Source organism: Protopterus annectens, chromosome 1.part2 (genome assembly GCF_019279795.1).
Source record: "Protopterus annectens isolate FY-2018-M chromosome 1.part2, PAN1.0, whole genome shotgun sequence".
NCBI classification, from domain to species: domain Eukaryota; kingdom Metazoa; phylum Chordata; order Ceratodontiformes; family Protopteridae; genus Protopterus; species Protopterus annectens.
The window spans coordinates 962253571-962273627 of record NC_056727.1 but is presented as its reverse complement, the minus strand read 5'-3'; the positions used below and the strand labels follow the sequence as shown (position 1 = coordinate 962273627).

At 40.6% G+C, this 20057-nt stretch overlaps 1 protein-coding gene across 2 annotated transcripts in view; it reads right to left on the bottom strand.

Moving 5' to 3' along the window:
- AK2 (adenylate kinase 2) overlaps window positions 1-20057 on the bottom strand; it is a 318886-nt gene that overhangs the window by 256429 nt on the left and 42400 nt on the right. For both annotated transcript variants that reach the window (XM_044059921.1, XM_044059922.1), the window contains exon 2: window positions 7640-7765. In XM_044059921.1, the coding sequence (XP_043915856.1) occupies window positions 7640-7765 (126 nt within the window). The remainder of the gene's footprint in view (window positions 1-7639; window positions 7766-20057) is intronic.

Below are 20057 nucleotides of genomic sequence, written 5' to 3'. Positions count from 1 at the left end.
ATTGTTCTCTCATGGCATGTAAGGTTTCCCCAAGGAAAATTCCTCTGGTGGAGAGGCAGCTGGAATGGATTCTTCAGCATCGGAATCTTCATAAGTAGAAAAAGGAGCCTCTGGCTGGTCTGTAATGTCAGAGTCATCCAGAATCATCAGAGGACACTGGCTCGGGGCTCTGCTCTAGGTCTCTTTTCTGGGGGCTGAGAGGCCCTGTCTGGGTGAGATTGGGATCCCTAATTAAGGATATTAAATCCTCTGCCAGAGTAAGCATTTGTGAACTTGAAGTGGGCCTGTGTGAGGGGGGCTTAACAGGCACTGATTTAACAGATTTGGCTGCTTTAGCCCTGGCAAAGGCCTTAATAGACATGGCTGCAGGAGGCCTAGCAGCACCACGTGCTGGGGTAGAGACATCCAAAGGGATGGTGTCTGATAAATCACTAGGAACCACAATTGTAGGCAAAATTTCTGAGGCCGATTCAACTAAGGTAGCAGGAGCCTCAGTAGTAGTCATGGATTCGGCTGAAGATTGACCGGTTTTCTCGGTTTCGGCCAAAACAGAGACACTCGCGGCTTGCTTAACCGTGGTTTCGGCCGAAACCGTGGACCGCGAGTGTCGGTCTTTTTCTTTGCGTTTAACAATTTGGGTAGTCGGAGGATCCGACGGCATAATGTACGCAAAATCTGAGCCGAAAAACTGTTCAGCAAACTCCGACCGACGCCTAAGCGTTCGTCGGTTGAATGAAGCACAGGCCGAACAGGCTGCTATGTCGTGGTCTGGGCCTAAGCAAGGCAGGCAGTAAGAGTGGAAATCTTTATGAGGTATTTGTTTCCCACAAGTTAAACAGTTATTGACTTTTTCTGACATCGGCTGAGGCAAGAAAGAGTCCCCAACGGGGTACTTAGCTTTTAGAAGTCTTCGAAGTAGTATTCGGTAGTAGTAATCTCTGGATCTGACCGACCGGCACTTGCGAACAGCTTCTGCTTGGGGCGCCACGCGGCAAGAAAGACTGAGGAAAATGGCGTCGGCTGATGCCTTTATACCCGAAGACCAGCAGAGATGACGTCGGGTGAAGTGCGACATCAGCCGAACCGGACCCAGACTTTGGAATCCGGCCGACCGAAGGGCTGCCTGACGACAGGACAACCCATTTGTTATGACTGCAGATGCATCCATGAAGGACATCGAGGCATCTCACCCTCTATAAGCTCATATAACCTACCTAGTTCTGGAGAAGTTCCAACAGGTGTTCACTTGCTAGATTTAGTGATGTTTTTGCTTGGAAGCTGTCTGGAACTAAAGCCCAGGTTCACTTTTCAAAGAATCAGAGTGACTGGACTCTTTGTCAGCTAGGAAATCAACATTATCCTCAGATTCCTCATCATTCTCTCAAACAGAAAGGTCTTGCCAAACTAGCACTAGAGCCATGTATGGGAACACAACCACCAGAATTAGCTGTTTGCAGAACACTCTTTATCCACAGTCATATAAACAGACTATCAGCTGTAAGGCAGATGTATCGTGCAATCAGAATGCACACATGAAAGACAGTTTGACTAAAGGTCATGATACAGATCAAAATGGATCTGAAATTGCAATGATGCAATGAACAGAACTACAGAAACTTGTGTTTCAAAGCAAGACAAAAAATAGTGAGGACGATATGAAATAGTGCCAGTTATAGCAAGAGACGGAGGAGTACAAGCGCCCCTAATGCTTCCAGCTGCAGGAGATAAATATGTGTATCAAGGTCAGAGACAGTAACTGGACACACTATTGTTGTTATACTGAGTAACGATATGCACAGTCACTGGTATATGCATATTAAGGCGCTATAGGGGAACACAGGTTTCCAGTTGCTTAGTTTATGCAACTGGCAGCATATTTATTCAACATGGTCTGGGTTCAAGTACCGAATGAAACAAATTTTTCCCTGAAATGCACACTACACCTTGCTGTACACTGTGTGAATATGTCCAGAGAGAAAAGGTACAGTGCAAATCACAGGACAGCAGCTCAAATCCACACAAGAAAATGTTTTACTTGAAGGAAAAGGAGTACCAACATTGGAAAAACACAGAGGATACTGACAAAAGCTTTCCACAAAACATATACAAGGCAAAGGGTAGTGCTGGAAAGGAATCAGATTTTATAGCTATAGATCTAAACTACCAATTACACATGAGAATTAATGAAATCTGTGGGAAGCCTTTGGCCTAAGGCTCGATTTCACCAAAGGCTGGCCTTGCCAGAACTTGGATACAGACACACAGAGTAGAAATGAGTGTTAGAACTCCTACCCTCTGGGAATTTGTGGTATTTCACAGTGGAGGAGACAGATACACAAGTTTCCTCCTGCCGCAATGGTCCAAGCAAAAGCCAATGTAACAAAAGAGAAGGAAGGATGGTGGGCATATGGGTACCTTCCAGCAAGAACTCTACCTGTTCAACCTTTTGTAATGGACATCACAAAACCCTGGTCAGCAGGACTGAGTTGCCACCTCAATCCTCTTAGGCAACTGCATTAAGGAACTCATCCTTAAAAACGGTTACCAAGCTGCTCAGTAATTAGTTCACTGGAGGATATTTATACACTATTAAAAAAGGATGTCCACGGACAAGATACATACACACTGCAAATGACTAACAATGTCCTACAATACTTACAACAGCGCACTCAATTAATGAGCTGCTTCCTGCAATCAGGGTTATGGGATTAGATTCTTTCAACCTTCATTTGCCTGTGTATCTCTGAGCAAGTCTCTTAACAAGACAGCGCTCCAGGATCACCCCTCAAAAGGGGCACTTTGTCCAGCAGCATTTACTCAGTTAAATTGATAAATTACTTAAAGACGCCATCTGGTAAATTTCTGCCTTTGCACCTTTTAAAAGGAGAAAACATAGTATCCAGGCTGCAAGTGCACATACATGCACGCAAGGAGATCTCTCTTTGAACAACATACTGTAAGAAAAATGGCAAATGAACAGATCTGAATTCACCTAGGTCATCACCTTAGGTGTAAAGGAGGGGTTAAGCACATAATAAAATGCTTTTCTTGAAAGACAAGAGGTAAGGTGTGTTTTACATGCAGCGGTTAGCGTTGCCACCTCACAGCAAGAGGTTCTCCGGTTCAGTGCTCGGCTGGGGTGCCTTCTGTGCAGAGTTTGCAAGTCGTCCCTGCAATAATGTGGGTCTCTGCTGGGTAGTCCGGTTTTCTCCCACATCCCAAAGACATTATGCAGGTAAAATGGACACACTAAACAGGCTCCAGGCGAGTGCGTGCGCGTGGGATTCCCTTTTGCAGACGGTTGGGCACCAGGCTATCAACATAACACTGTAAAAAAAAAAAAAAAAAAAAAAAACTCCACTGCCAATCTTTTTTCAAACTGTTGTTCCACTGTGGAGGCTCCTAAAGGCCTAAAGGACAAGAAGAAATTGCAACTCAAATTGTCAAAGCTGAAGTTACAGCTACAAAAACTGAAGTGTCTGGAGAAATATCAACTGCACGGTAGTAACTACTCTGAAAATAATTCTGGTGCTTATGAGACACCAAACCAAAAATAATCTACATCTTCCTAAAGATGCATTAAATGTGTACAGCTTGGAGCTATCACATGAACTTAGCATTTGACATACCTTGGACAAAGTTTCAACGGTACACAAACAAACATGCCATACAATCAATTTATTTTAACCTTAGGGATCAATACAAATGCAAACTCTGTCCTGCTTCACAATACCATTCTGTTGGCTCTGCTACACAATGACACTCAAGTTTTCCATTCCAAAATTCCAGCACAGTTCTATTCCTGAGAGCTACTAGTAGTTACCCTGGAGTATGTATTACTAGCACAGTAATGAGCTTTTTGAATGTGACATTCTGATAAGCAACTAGGCCTATAAACGCCACAGCCATACACAGTATCTCTGTGTGGCTCTGTACAGAACTTGTAATGACTCTGCCAACAGTATGGCTTTTTCTGTATACATCTATGCTGTGCTTCTACAGTGTGAATGGTTCACCATACTCAAGTTTTCACAAGTAAATTATCTTCCTGATACACCACTATGACCTGAAAGTGAATCATTTTTATACTTAGTTACCGACATTTGATTGCAGGGATAGTCCAACTGGGTAGGTGTCCATTTTCAGCAGAGGCTTGGAATAAAACCTCCAAATTCTTACAAAAACAATTTAACAAACTAATCTTCAAAAATACAAAAACATCTACAGTTTAAATGATTATTACCAAGTTAGACAATGTGACAACACTGATCAACAGATACAAAGTACGACAACTTAATATTTAGAAAAAAAATATCCAGTTTAGAGAAATTAAAGTAAGTTAGTACAATACAAACAGGAATTACAATATGAAGTGACAGAAAAAAAACATAGTTATGGCAAATTTGGAGAGCCTGGAAGAGAAACTGAATGAAGATAGGAAGTGAGTGAAGGAGAAGTAAGGAGGTGTAAAGTACGAATAGGTACTTGTGCACATTTAGAGATGTACTTTATCCTGGTGTTGAACAAGAACACAGCCAGATTCCTTCAGAATAGTTTTAAAGGACTGGGAGTGTACCAACCTGATGGATATAGATAAAAAGAGTTCCAGGCCTCAGCAACATGGTATGAGTACAGAGAGAGAGAAGTCTTTGATCATGAATTGTAATGATCAAGTGGGAACACAGCTGTGTAGAACACCATTTAGTGTTGGACAAGCAGATGGATGCTGGATACATTTTTTTACATAGTAAGAAGCCATGTATGTTAGTTGATGGGGTAATTCTAACAAATTTAAGCTTTTTAAGTGTTGTACAGTGGTGGGTTCTGTAAGGGGTATTTGTAGCAAATTTAGTCACTATACTGCAGCACTGTTCAAGTTTAGTTTTTTGTGACGCCTGGAGGTTAGTAATGAAGGGAGAGCAATAAAGTAGTGAGGGAAGAAGGTTAAGTAGTGACAAGGCACTTTGGTGAGAAAGTTATCGGAACTATAAAGCATCCTTAGTTTTTGGCGATTTTTTTTAAATGAAACTTTGTATATGCAAGTTGAATTTAACATAATCATCCACTTTCACCCCGACAATTTGTCTTCCTATTGAAATGTCAGCACTTGAAATGCAGTGCTGGCTGGGGGGGGGGGGGGGGGGCGTCGAAACTACAGGAGAAGAGTGACTCTCACTCTTCTCCTTAAAACTGCACCCCCCCCAACTTGTGTACCTACTCAGAGATTGTTATATCTCAGAAAAAAAGGAATATTCTGAGAAATAGCCTTCTCAGGCATCCGACTTGAGGATGACCCATAGATAAGAACGGGCTGCCGCAATGTCTGAAACAAAGTGAAAATAAATAAAATCTTTAAAGTTGCCGAAATCTAAACCTTAAAATGAAGAATTCTGCTGCACATTCCTTTTCCCAGTTTCCCTGTTCATGAAGCTGCTCACACGTCTCGTTAAAGCAGTTACTTCCGCCTTCAAGTAGAACAAGAGATCAGACTGGTTAAGAGATCGCTGTGATGCCAATCTGATTGGTCAAGACTGCTGGCTAGTACAGTACACAGTACTGAAGCAGTTACTGTATTGTACAGTAGAATGGGCAAATGGCATTGTGGCTCACTAGGGTCTAGGTGACAGTAGGAGGTGTGGCAGAGGTCTACAAACTCAGGAAAGAGTGGAAAACATTCATGGGTGATGCCCGAAGTACAGAAATATGAAGTGAAGCTTAAAAAGGTAAGTTTAACATTTTTTTTGTATGGAACACATTCTGTACTGTATTTTAGTACAGTACAGTAGAATGTTCCATGCATGTCTTTCAACTTACATACAAATTTGACTTGAGGACAGAGTAAAAAACAGATCTCGTCCTTAACCCAGGGACTGCCTGTATATGCAAGTCTGCTTTTTCAGACATTCTGTTAGGTTGTATTAGCAATTAAAAAAAGAATAAAAACAGTGGCTGCTCTACCATACTTATCTGTGCCATTAACAGCACCTTCCTGATCTCTCCAACACAAAAGGTGAGGAAAACGGAAGTGAAATAAAGAAGGCCTGAAAAGGTTGGTTCTGATAAAGAAATCACCTTCAGAGTTAACATTATAAAACACAAGGGCTTTCAAGATTGATTACTATGAAAGCAGGCCCAAAGCCCATCCTTAGCAGAGGCCCAGGGAGAAAACTCAAAAGAAACAGATACAATACAAAAGTTCACAAAAAAAAAAAAAAGTCAAGAACTATATACAATATTACACCACACCAATACACGCAATAGTTGATTTAGTGCAGTATACAATTCTAGATGGCTATAACAGTTACATTTTGGACATTTTTCTATGAAGCAAATATACATTCTCTCTCCTATTAAGGTATCATATAGCGTACTTGTTTGGGCACCATGATGATATTGATTCTGTTCAAAGCATAAGAATTTGTAATTTTTCTGTAAAAGAAAGGTATGGCTCCCTATTTTAATGGCTTTGTCAAATACAATACTCACAATTTTCAGTACTACACGGAACAGACCGGGGGGGGGGGGGTTGCCTAACTCACTACCATAAACAAATGCTCCCACCTTAAGGGTCATTAAAACAACTACCATATCCAAGGACAAACATTTTAAATACTTTTTCAAAAGTAGACATAAATGACCAACAAAGCATTAATATACAGAAAACATCAAGCAAATTTTCTGAAAAAAAAAAAATTGAAAATTGCACAAGGTAAAACATATACATAGGTAGGTTATCACCAGGGGCGAAGCAGGCTAGCTATACTCTCCCCCCTAGAAATAACAAAAGCATCTGATTTATGTTGAACAATTCTGAGAATTGCTCAAGCGTGCAAAATTTCACTATTAGTGGAATGCTAGCAGTGCAGGTTCAGCAAAGACATGGGGCTGGAAGTGTATATGTGCATATCGGTAGGTGCATGAATGAAGCAGCACAAACGTGTGCACTCTATTCTTGTCCACCTGGGTAGTTGCACACTAGAGGGGTTAGATATGCATTGGTGCATGTGTGTATTTCTGCGACTGTGATGGACTTGGGGGGGGGGGGGGTTGTTTGTGCTAGTGTGGGAATCAGGAGACATGCTAATAAAATTAAAAGTCTCTCAGTGTCCAGAGTTGTCTCGGATTCTCATTTACAGATGTGGTAACTGACCAACCTGTGGGAGCTAATTACTGCAAGTGACGAGCCTTTTTCCAAATCCCAGGGTAGCAGGCAACTGGCTTTAAATATATGGACCAGAACCCTTCACCTGAATTTATACTTTATATCTTGTCACTAGTGGAGGACGTGTGTACAAGAAAAAGCTTATAACAAGTTATGTAATAGTTTCTTGCAATTAATGACATTAAACTTCCTCAAAGGTAATTTTACAATGGGTACACACAATTCAGTTCTACAAAATTTAATCATGGTTATGATGAAGTCATGAAAGATTACTTAACATCCTTGAAATGTGCTAAACCTAAGAAAACAACCACCGCAAGGAACATTTTAAAGAGAAGCTTACCGACAGTCTTGCTTAGGAGAGAGCAAGCAAAAAATCCTCGTGAAAAAAATAAACATACCACTGCCTTAGAAAAACTCCAGCAATCCAATTTGTCAATAAAACGCAAAACAGTGGAGTGATTAGTTTATACTCACTAGCTTCCCAGCATCCATAGTAGCCTTCAACCTTTTTCCCAGCTCAGACCCAGAAGCTACAACTGCTCTCAGCATGTCACCAGTGGCAAGGTGGCACACACAATAATGTTCAGCCAGTTTGGGTGCCTGGAGACAAAAAAAATGTACAAAATTAGAAAAGTAGTACTTTTCAAAGCACACTGCTCTACATCACCGGGAAATAAATATCTGACAGTTTGCGCTAATCTAAACACTATATTCTGCATATGCCTTCACACTATACCTCTCAACCTCTTAAGAGCAAGAAATCTGGAGAAAGGCCCTAAAATAGGGACACTTAAGTACTGCTCTTATAAACTTAGAAAGTACGCAGAAATACGTTTTTGCATTAGCATGCATTTTCTGAATGGTATGAAATCTAAAACTCAACTGTCTCATTATTTTCCGACATCAAACCTCAATGATCTGCCAGAAAACAATTTTATGAGAAAAAGACCAAAAACATGAGGGAAAAATGTGGATATTCTGCAAAAATCTGTACAGTTGAGAGGTATGCTTCACACCCAGTCATACTTATTTTACTCTACTCAAGGTCACATCATAGCCAGAACCTGCCCCAGCAAATTAACTCTCTAATTCCCTCACTGTTTTTTCTCACTCATAAAAATAATACAATGTAGTCATGGACAACAAAGACAAGCAGAAGTCTACCGAATCTACTATTGGTAGTGTAGCTCCAAACATTCAAGCAGAACCTGCCTCAGAATGGGTTATGCATACACACCTACAGGTAATCTAGAGGCTCTCCAATTCACTGCACAGCAAGTCTACAGAATGTGAGAGGAATCAGGAGCACCCAACAAAAGCCAATGCAGAGAAGGTGCCTCAACCAGGAACCAAGAGAGATGTGAGGTAACATTACTTCCTGTTATAGACAGAAGGATGTCCGCTTTTTAAATGTGCAGTACAGGCGATGGTCAAATATGTATTATAAAGTAGCAAAATCAAAGATGTAAGGGGGGGCAGAAGCCTTGTTACTGATTTGGGTTAGATTTTTGGCAGGAAAAAGAAAAAGCAGAGAGAAACCAATGCCCATTTAAACTAATTAAAAAAAAAAATCAAACAAGATTCATTCTTTTGTCCAGAACTTTTGGAAGAACGCTAAAAATTATTGCGAGTGTAAAATCTCTAACTGGTAGCACAGATCTTAAATTAATGTGGTCCAGAGACTAGATCTAGGAGGTAAAGCAAGATAAAGTCACTTTAAGGGTTAATAGTACTGTCGTAAGACAATGTCTTCAAGTACTACGTTAATATCCAACTTCAGTCATATTTACAGAAATATGGAAAAAAAAAAAAAAATCAGAAAGCTGCCCTTTGATGTCCTCATCTATACAGTGGTCCTGGTGGGCATTTAGTTTGTTTCTCTGTCCAAATCTCCAGTAACTTGTGTTAGAGTCTGCATGTGACCGTGTCGACTGTTTTTTCACAAGGTCTCCGATTTCCCTTTCACATCCCAAAGGGAATGCAACAAGTAAAATAATAAGGTTCTAAAACTGACCTTAAGTGTGCAAGTATGTCGAGTCCACACTGATGGATTGATGCCTGTTCAGGGCTGCTTCCTGCTTTGTGCATACTGCTGGCTGGGATATTTCAAATTCCAGTTACCAAAGGAAATATGAAACTTTCAACCTCCAAGTCTTTGGAACTTCCCTGCCTTGTCAAGAAGAACCCCTTATAATTAGTTTCAGCCATCCCATCTTCAGCCCAAAGAAACCTGCCGTCCCAGTTCAAATTCCAGTTACCAAAGGATATAAAGTAAGTTTTATCCTAGACCTACTGTTAAGATTAACGATTTTCTATACCTAGTGTTGTATGCAATCACGCTACCGAACCAGGTACCCAGCAGCCATAACCCTCTGTACCCCATAAATAACCAATCGTCTCCCCTTTGTATCTATTACCGGAGCCATCTTTTCTAGCTATCTCCATTTCATTTTAGCTTTTTGCTGTACTATACCTTTTGCCCACTAGGTGGCACCCTAATCTAGGCGTGCGTTGCATCCCTTATCCCTACTCTCCCGTATTAAATTTCAGACTACTTTTCAATTTTCTTGCTGTATCAGACTGCTCCTAAAACTTCCCCCTCTATTTAGCTATATTTCTCTTATTCCATGCTACTATCCATTAGTAACCAAACAGCTGAACTCACACCCCACTCACCTGTAACTACCAAGAGCTCCTCAGAAGTCTGCTGCTCAAAGATTGTCTCTGTAATTTCTTCCTTTACCTGTTCTAAACCCAACTGATCACCAAAACTTTAAACAGCTGAGAAATGCCACTAAAAAAAAAAATCAATACTTCTTGACAAAAAAAAAAACTTTTACTTTAAACTCCAGCAAAATCATCAACAAAAAACACAAAATTTCTGGTCAGGTATTAATAAACTTCTACACCCAGACCATTCCAAGACACCAACCCAATGAGGCTTCTCCCTTAACACTCCCAACCAGACTGTTGATGCTTTCAATACCTTTTTTACTGAAACCGTCCAATCTCTAGCTAATTCCTTACCACCTATTAGCTCAAGTCTGCCTTCCTCCTCGACTAGCTTACCTCCTACCTTTCACTTACAGCCAGTTCCAACATCGCTCATCTACACCCCTACTTCAGAAACTTAAACCATGTACACTCTCAACTGATCTGCTACCAGCTGAAAACCTGCAAATTGCAGCAAATGGACTGGCCTATCCCATTTCCATCCTAATTAATAGAACCATTACTGAAGGTTCCATTCCATCTCTCTGGAAAATCTCCCACATAATCCCACTACACAAAGGTGGCAACTCACCCAAAATCTCAAATTCGCCCAATAGCCTTACTCTCTCCTTTAGCCAAAATCATGGAAAGAAGCATCCACCAGCAACTACTTGATCACCTTCTCCAAAGCAACCTACTAGCTGACAGTCAGCATGGCTTTAGGCCTTTTCATAGTACTACCACTGCACTCCTATCCTTTTCTGATTGTATTAACAAAATTTGTAATAGCAACATGCTTTCTTCTGCACTCTTTATTGACCTCTCAAGTCTTCGAAATGGTTAACCATCAGTTACTTATAAACATACTCAAATCACTTTCACTAGACACACAGGCATTACAATGGTTCAAGTCCTACTTAGAAAACAGACAAGCCAATAGACAACAAGCCGTCCTTTGGGACAATAACCTATCCACACATCCCTATTACCCTTGGTGTCCCTCAAGGCTCTATCTTGGGACCTCTCCTGTTCTCTATACTCAATGATCTAAATGTAAAATCTTCCTCAAGCTACTTCCATACAATATTCAGAGGACTCCACAAAAATTTGTGCCATCTCTTCTTCAGCTGAACTCCAATCCATCACCCAAAAAGTATAGTCATAACTCACCTGACCTAACCACCAAACTCTTAGGCATAACTGACCACAACCTACTCACACTAACTCAATAAATAGAAAACTAGGTTCCCTTTACAGGATAAAACCTTTCTTTACCCCTGTAGCCAGGTGTAGCAGATTACGGCTCTTGTCAACGTACAAGGTTTGAGCCTAAGAAGTTAATTAACTAAGCAGATAAAAAAACAATGTTAACCAACATGGCAGTAAAAGCAAAGAAACCACCTTTAAAAAGCGATAAAATAAAACTAATAGGAATAATGTTAAGCGCTTTCACGTCTAGGACTGCTTCATCAGACCATTTTTACTTGTTTTGATAATGCTGACCATCTTTTTTACCTGCTGTGTTTGTTTGAATGGCCTGATGAAGCGGTTCTTCTAGACCTTGAAAGCACTTAACATTAATCCTATTTGCTTTATTTTATCTCGTTATTAACGGTCGTTTCTTTACTTTTACTGCTGTATTGGTTAACATAATTTTATCTGCTTTCTTATCGTTCCTGGTGCTCTGACCTTTACCCACTGGTTTTGCTTCTTCAAATTTAAATTAACTAGCTAGCCCTCTCTTATTTAGGCACATGCACACCTCGTACCTGCAACCTCCCACGGCGTTCATACTGCTGCTAGCAAAATCAACAAGGCGCTCACACCCATCTGCTGCGATGCTACTTCGTACCCAGTATTTCAAAAATCAAATTTCAGGTACTGCTCTTACTCGTGTGGCATCTGCATGCATCTTAAAGCAGATGCATGCATACAGAGAAAGAAATTACTTTTTTCCAACTATTTCTCTGTATCTATGTAAGAAAAGTTTAACTTAATGATTTAATGCTGTGGCCAGCACCCACACACCCCCAGCCAGTGGGCCATAGGCAGACGCTTAGGCTGCCCATTGCTGGATCCAGCTCTCATACTACTTAACCCATTAGAGAAACAGTCTTTTCACCAATTTTACCCACCTGCTGGAGCACATTACCCTAAGTCAGTAATATGTGAGATGTGCTGAACTACAACTTGCTCAAGCAAAACCTATATGGGCACTTATAAACTACAAAACTTTTTCAATGGTGCGTGGCATGAAAGGTTTCTTCATCTAGCATCTAGTATGCACTTTTTTCAGTGTAGTGTTTACCATATGTGAACACGAAACTTGAAACCTGTTTCTCAACAGCCAGTTAGTACTGAACGTCCAAACACGCTCTATGCACAAAAAATAGGCTTCTTCAATATAGTCTCACTAACTCAGGTAGCACACCTGCCTTTGGTACAAAAGGCTGTGGGGTTCCATTCCAACACCAGATAGTTGGACTGAATTTTCCAACAGTGACACTGCAGTGCAATGTAAGAGGGAATGCTGCATCCCAATTGTGCAGTCCTTCGGATGGGATGTTAAACTGAGGTTCCATCTTTCTGAGCTGATGGCACTTAACGCGGAAGTAAAAGATCCCACCACCCTTATCAAAAGTGTGTCAGAGGTTCCATGCTGCCCTGGTCACTAACACATTTCCCTTGTCAGTATTAAAACCACTTTAGGCTTCCCCTGAAATGAGGCCAATGGCCTTGGGAGGACTATCCCGGTCGAAGTAAAAATACAAATAAAACAAACACCAGATTCATTGCTGTATTAACTTCAAAGCTCACAATAGTGCCAATTTGAGAAGTTGCTTATGTAGATTTTATTATACAGTTTCCATTTCATATAACAGACCAGTATTTTCCAATATCTGCAATCTGTACAACACAAGTGGTTCCAAGTACCATAGGCAAGTGGGAACAGATGGACTGCATTCGCTGTACCACTGTTATGCATTGCGTCTGCCATTTTTTGGTGCCTTATGGGTCCTGCAGCTGAACTTCTGCCTGCCCCCAGATCCTCTCATCTTTTACCAAGTTCATCAAACCTTTCTTGGCCAATCACAATCCAGATCTAGGCTGGTTAGCTGATCACAGATCCTGGGCAGTGTCACACTGCTGCCAAGGAGCATTTTTCTTTTCAATTTATGCCTCAACTTTTTCTGATCTCCTGCATATACCTTTCGGATGGGTGTTAAATGGGATATGCGGGTATATTACACCACCCCCACAGCAACTCGACCTCTCCCTTCAAACCATGGCACAGGTGCTTATTTACTTCTTTAATGCTTGCAGAGTACTCTGTAGAATAAGCTGAAAAGATTGATTACAACTCCCTTGAGTAGAAGGGAAGCAAGGAATGCTCTTAAACCTATTAAAAACTATGCCCATTTCCTCAGATATTTGAGCATAGTTGCATACCTTATAAACCAAGTACAGCTCCTTGAGAAGACTTCTCAGCGTTTTCTGAATACCAGATATATCAATCAAGAAATATTGTAACGCTACAATTAAAAATGACAAGGTTTGGCATTTACTGACCATGAAGCAGTTTGACCAGTATAACCATGCACTGACCTGCATTATAGAGAGAGACTACTTTTGTATAAACTTTCACCCTGCACAGTTTTATTGCTGAATTAATGGTTTACTTTTACATTACTTGTTTCTTCTGGAAGAAAATCCACACTACGTTTGGATATTGCTAGTACACTGCTATTGACTGATGTGCTCTGCTGAGCCTTCTTATAGCTGAATTTACTGCATATCACAACAAGCCTCTCACTTGCTATGTGAAGTGACATCCAGAGTTGCACTCCATTTATGACCAGATATGACTCAACTAAAGCCAAGAAAACTAGACTAAGTTACTTTTGCTTGAACTGCTTAACACAGAGTGCACTGTTTCAGCAACAGAGTGATGGCTGCATTAGTGACTTGGTTTTAAAATTAAAAAGGACTGTTTTCCTTCTGATGGCAGAAGAGTAACCAGTCTAGAGTTTTGTATTTCTTGCTTGAGTCGGAAATTAAGTTCATTGCTATTAGCTGGTGCGCTCTGTTGAGCACTTCCCTGCTCTAATTGATTGCTATAAATAAGGAGTTTGGACTACACCAGATATCAAGCAGTGGCATTGTAACATTCACTGTATAGACACAGTCATTTTGATATATACACCTTCTGTGTACCACCAACATCCCCAAAATCCTACTAGCGCAGTTAGTTTTACCTACTGCACATGGCTGCTTGCATTTGTGCAAACAGACACACATCACTTGTCCTTCAAGTAGCATCTAGCAGTCCACTGCTACTATACTGTTTAAAGCAGCTTGCAGCTACTCTATGCTGCCCAAAGCAGTCAACAGCTGAGCTATGTAACTTTACATTAAACAGCTGTCATAACTCGCTACAGTGTCAACTTTAATGTCTATTTATTCCATATTGTCAGGCAGTAAACCTGCAGGACAAAGTTAATGAAGCAAAAGATGCAATTCAAAATTAGTCTACTTCAATTAAATTCTCCAAACATCTGGAATAAAAGGTCAACCCGCCTGTCTTCCTTCTGCTGCCAGCAGCATGCCACTTTATATCCTTAGGCAGTGTAGCAACTACCTGATGTTAACAGATAATGAACTTTACAAATCATTCTAACAGGGAGACCTCAAATTCACAAAAAAAAGCAAACTGAACAGGACACTTCCACAACACTTTGCACAAAACCCACCCTAAAATTTCCATGTACTCAGGCTGCAAAAATTCCTTGCCAGTTACACCCATCAGCTTCTGACACTTTCAAAAAAATTCCAGAATTTCAGTCATCTCAAATCTAGTACACTAGACCACTCTGCAAATAAAACATTTATTGGTAAGTAGTCAGATTCTCCTATCACTAGGCTGGACAAAGATAGGGTGACAGTGAGTTGTCTGGTCCTCAAGGGCCCTTTCACCTAACAAGTGACTATGACATGGTGGTGGGTCTATATGGGTGAGCATAACTGGGAGTCAAAACCTTAAGGAATATACAAAGGTAGGTGTCAAAACTCTCCATGCATGTCACTAATGTAAGCAAGACTCTAGTCTTGAGTGTCTAGGGATAAAGAAAAGAAAACTGCCGGAGTCTTTCCGGGGATCCTACATGTCGACATGAAGATGTTTACTGACTAAACTTTAGTTACTAAAGCTTTCATTACTCCCATACTGCCTGCTTAACCAATCAAATTTAAAAGATCATATTAAAAACAACCCCGCAAAATACCAAAAGTCTCAATGTCGACCTTGAGGATCTCCTGCATTTGGAGTGTGTCCATGTCTGTGTAATTACTGAAACCTGGATTAAATATTCAAAAGGCACTCCCTCTATAACATGGGTTTCCACAAACTATGCCTACAAACCTGATGGCAACTGTGGTAGCATCACCATATTTGTTTAGGGACAGATTCCCAGAAACTCAAAAAACAGAACCCACTCAATTCTAGCCTACAGTGAACAAAACTATCAGTTTACAGGACTTCAATGTCCCTTAATCATGTACGGTTCCTAACTGTACTCAAACTCCCTCTAAATGAGCTCCATTATTTTGGGAGACTAACCAACCATCATTCAATTGGAGCACTTGCACTTCAAGATGTCATACCCCTATGCCCAAAAGTTCTTGGGTTTCATTTAACTCCCAACAAACCCCACTAGAGCACATTAATATTCTTGCCTGGTCCACATGACTTATCACTTTATGTACTATTCCTCAGGTATCCCCTTCCCCAGTTAAGATGGATGATAACTAGGGACCTTCACCTTTGAAATCTCTAAGCCTGCAGATAGCAATATCTCACGATCTAAAAATTTCAAAATGTACAAATATCAAACTCTATGAAGAAGTTTCAAACTTTACTTATAACAGCATGATCCCAGATTTTGCCACAACTGCTAAGCTTCACAAAAAAGTTCTATGCCCACTTAAACAAATGTACAGAACTGCCAGTCCCAACCAGATTTAAATATAATGGGAAATTTAAATACAAACCATCCCAGAGGTCCACCAACATAAATTAAGAATTAGTATTGTAGAGTTTAAGACCCTCAAGGCAAGGTTAACATAATGGAAACTGGCTAAAGATTTAAAAATATTATTATTAGTACTACCAACATAACTTAAGTTTGAAACCAAGGACAATTAATTACAAACCCTTCACTTGTTCATAGGTTAATAGGATCCATTTGTCGAGAGACAAGAAGTGATTATCAAAAGGATACTAATAAAAGAGTGAACTTTCAAAGGGATAGTCACTTATGTAGTGGGTGAATGGGTGCTCACGTTTGCCAAAAGACACAAACTAAATTTCAAAAAATGCAGCATTTATGCAGTGCTCCAGGCACCACTCGTTGGTTCATGTTAGGCCCTTCTGGAGAATCTGGACATTTAAGATGTGGAGTTTACAGCAAGTCCGAGTTTGCAGTTGTCTGAGACTATGGTAAGCCACAGGCCTGCGATAATGACCTGAAATAACAGAAATAAATACCAGAGAGAAGTGGTCTATTACTGATCATTGGAGAACACTGCTGGTAACTACACTTAACACAGACTGTGCTTCCTACACTACATGATAGACTAGATAGCAGACTGGCTTATTAATAGAACCTAAGGAGTAACTTAGGGCTTTACATTTAGTTTGATTAGCTTATTGATAAATGCCAGAATGTGGGATAGTGTCAAAGCTCTTGGCCAGGTCCAGGCGGGCAAGTGTCAACCTATTTGCCAGCATCTAATGCACAGTGACATGTTTAAGGAGGTTCAGCAGGTTTTGGTGGCAGATTTGCCTTTAACAAAACCCAAACTGATTTGGGTCCAGGGAATGTAGACTGCCCATGTCATTGTTATGAGTTCCAGAATGATGTGTTCCACTGCTTTACAGACAAGTCGTGCTAACCCCACCCTCCTTCAGTGGAGTGGGATGACTAGAGCAATTTTCGACACCTATAGTATGAATCCAGTGCAGAGGTGGAGACTGAATAGTCTTAGTAGTAAGAGTGTCTAATACTTTGAAGAATGCAACCTAGAACATTCTCAAGGTTAAAAATTTAGCTCCATGGGTCCCAATAATTCACAGGACTTTCTCAGAAGTGATCAGAGGGAGTGGCGTAGGAATGCCAATATGATGGAGATGTTTTGGGTGGGCGAAGTAAATGCTGATCTGAATTTATTAACTAATATATAGCCCATGTCCTCAGGGGAAGAGTATGTGATGCTATGTAGCTCTGTGCAGTGTGGGGCATTAGTTCTAAGGTTTCTGACACAACCAAAGAACAGTGGTTGTCCTTAGCATAGGTGGAAATTTTTCAATTCATATTTGCTTTTTAAGGATTTACTTTGTTTCCCAGTTCATTTCATGGTTGTGTTGGTTTTTGCTCAAGACTCATAAATGTAAGATACAAGCTTTTTATCAAAAGGGGGAAAAAAAAGTTTTTTATTTAAATTCTGCTCAAATACTTGCACTTCATGACCCGTTTGTGGTGATTTTTTTTTGTACTGCTCTACTTTTTGTCCATTTATCTATTTGCATTTGTTTTAAGTTTGTTCTGGGACCTTAGTCTTATAGCTTCATTTAGAGTTGTGTGAAAATTATGCATTACTACAAGATTTTAGCATTATTTATACATTGCACTACACTTCTATTTCCAGATGTACAATTAAACGTAAAAGGTTTTTTTTTTCTATTTTGAACCCAGTCCGGACAATCTTGTAGCTTCTTTCACATTTAGTCATTTATTACACTGCTTCTGTTAAATTTCTGCATGATCTGGGACCTTAATCTGTGGTACGATTAAGGTAGTGGCAGTACTGTGAGTTCTGCTCCAGGACTTCTGGTTTGATACTTTTTACACTTTTACATAATTTCCTATGACCCTATGAACTTTAAAACAGTTACTAGGGTAATGGTCCTAGGGCCCTTACAAACCTAGCCAAGTACAATCCCAGTTCAAGAATATCAAGGTATTAAGTAGAACTAAATTAACAACTACTGCCCCTATCCAAGAGGGATACAGGTGAAATTCCAGAGGTGAATTTGCGGTTTCCCATTCAATCATCCAAATTACAGTTAGACAGGCTCAGCAGGGGGCTCTGCTTCACCTGAATTGGAAATCTATTCCAGAGGAGAGATAACTTCATTGAGACACATCTCTCTCTCCAGCAAGTCCTGCTGATGCCACATACTAGGCTGGAGTTCCTAGAGCGAGTGCATCTTGTACCTTTTGATTTACAAATATGCAGAATTTCCATTAGACCAGTATCTGAGATTGCTTTACATGCAAGGCAAAGGTCGCCTCCAAGTAGTCTGCAAGACAGACAGTATAGCAACAGTGATATCAATCTGTCAACTTATGACATGAGCTGAAGACCCTGAATTTTATTTGTAAGAAACTTCTGAGGTCTTTCCAAATGTTGCAGGTGCCTGCTAAGGTACCTACCAAAGGTAGCACTGTATGCTACTACAGGCATGACGAGGGAGGACTACGGGGGGGGGGGGTTAAAACCTTTTGCTCTGGATGCAATGCTCTTACTTATGAGGTAGGCAACTTAGAAATCCTCTCTTACCACTGTGGATACATGGTGATCAAAGGAAAGGTTGCAGTCAACCTGTGTGCCCCAATCTCTCACCATTGCCTGCATGCTTAGGGTGTTATTAATCTGCAGGGATGTCACCCATGCCGAAGGGGATGAAACTGCATTTTTTGCATCAAGTTTTAGTCTGCGACTTTGGCACCAGATGTTTGTCTGTACAAGTCCCTCTTGTGCAGAGTTTGGAATCATCAGCAAACTTTGTCAGCCATAGGTCTTTTGTTTTAGCTTGTACATCTGAGAAGTAGACTCCAAACAGGGGCCCCAGCACAGATTCCTGTGGAACACTATGGGTTTGCTGGAGAACAGTCATCTACTTTGACTGTGTGTGTTCTACTGGTGAGCCAGTTTGCAATCCACCTGACAATATATAGGTTGATCTCCAGCTGTGTGAGTTTATCAATAATACCAGAGTGGGGAATAGTGTCAAAAGCCTTGGCCAGGTCCAGATAGACAGTATGCACAGATATGCCTTTGTCTAGGGCTTTGGTGACTAACTCAAAGAAGTCCACCATGTTCAAGAGGCAGGATCTCCTTTTAACAAAGCCAAACTGGGTCAGGTCGAATGTTTGGAGGTCTCCTATATCTTTGTTCATAAAGTCCATGATTATTCTTTTCATAGCCTTGCAAATTAGGCTGGTCAGGCTTATGGGTCTGTAGTTCCCAGGGTCAGTTAAGGAGACACCTCTAAGTAACAGAATGACAGTTGCAATTTTCCATTCAGCAGGGACAAAAACAGTGCTTAGTCTGTGGTAAAAAGAGCAGCCAGCAGTGTAGCTATTTCCAGTTTTAATCCATTTAGAATGCAGCCTGGGATATTATCAGGTCCAATAGAGGCAGAGTTGGCTTTGGAGAGCGTTTACAACCTGCTCCTTGGAGATACTACGTGGAAAGCAAGTGGTAGTGATGCTTTGGGGGAAAATGTGGCAGGGACAGGGGCTTGTCGGGGGGAGAAGTTTTCACTGAACCTGTCAGCTAGCAGGTTGGCTGTTTCTACGGGCTCAGTATATGTGGTACCATTAACCACCAGTTCTGTACAAATCAGGGTTTCTGCTTTAGAGGTTTCTGACGTAGCTAAAGAAGGCCTTATGGTTATCATTAGCAAAGGAGGCTAATTTGGGATTCATAGTTAGCCTTAGAATGACTAGAGAGGTGTCTTATTTGCTTGTTTAAGAAAAGGAGGGAATGTTTCCAATTCAGAGACCATTCCTTCTTGTTCTTGGACAGCAAGTTCTTTCTTTTACTGTATAACCTGTTAATGACAGATGTCCACCAGATAAGCTCATTCTTTCTTGAGGATCTTGTTTTGGTCCTACCAGGTACAGCTGAGTCAATACATTTGTACAGATGCTTATACAAAGCATTGGTATAAATCCCAGTATAGGTGTCCATGCCATCAGTAAGGACAGGGACTATGAAGCTATTAATGCAATCACTTATTAGGCTGTAATTGGCTTTGAAGAAGTGTTTTAGTCTAGCTGCTGCTAATAGGGGGTCAGATGTTATTGTTACTTCTAACTTGACTGATTTATGATCA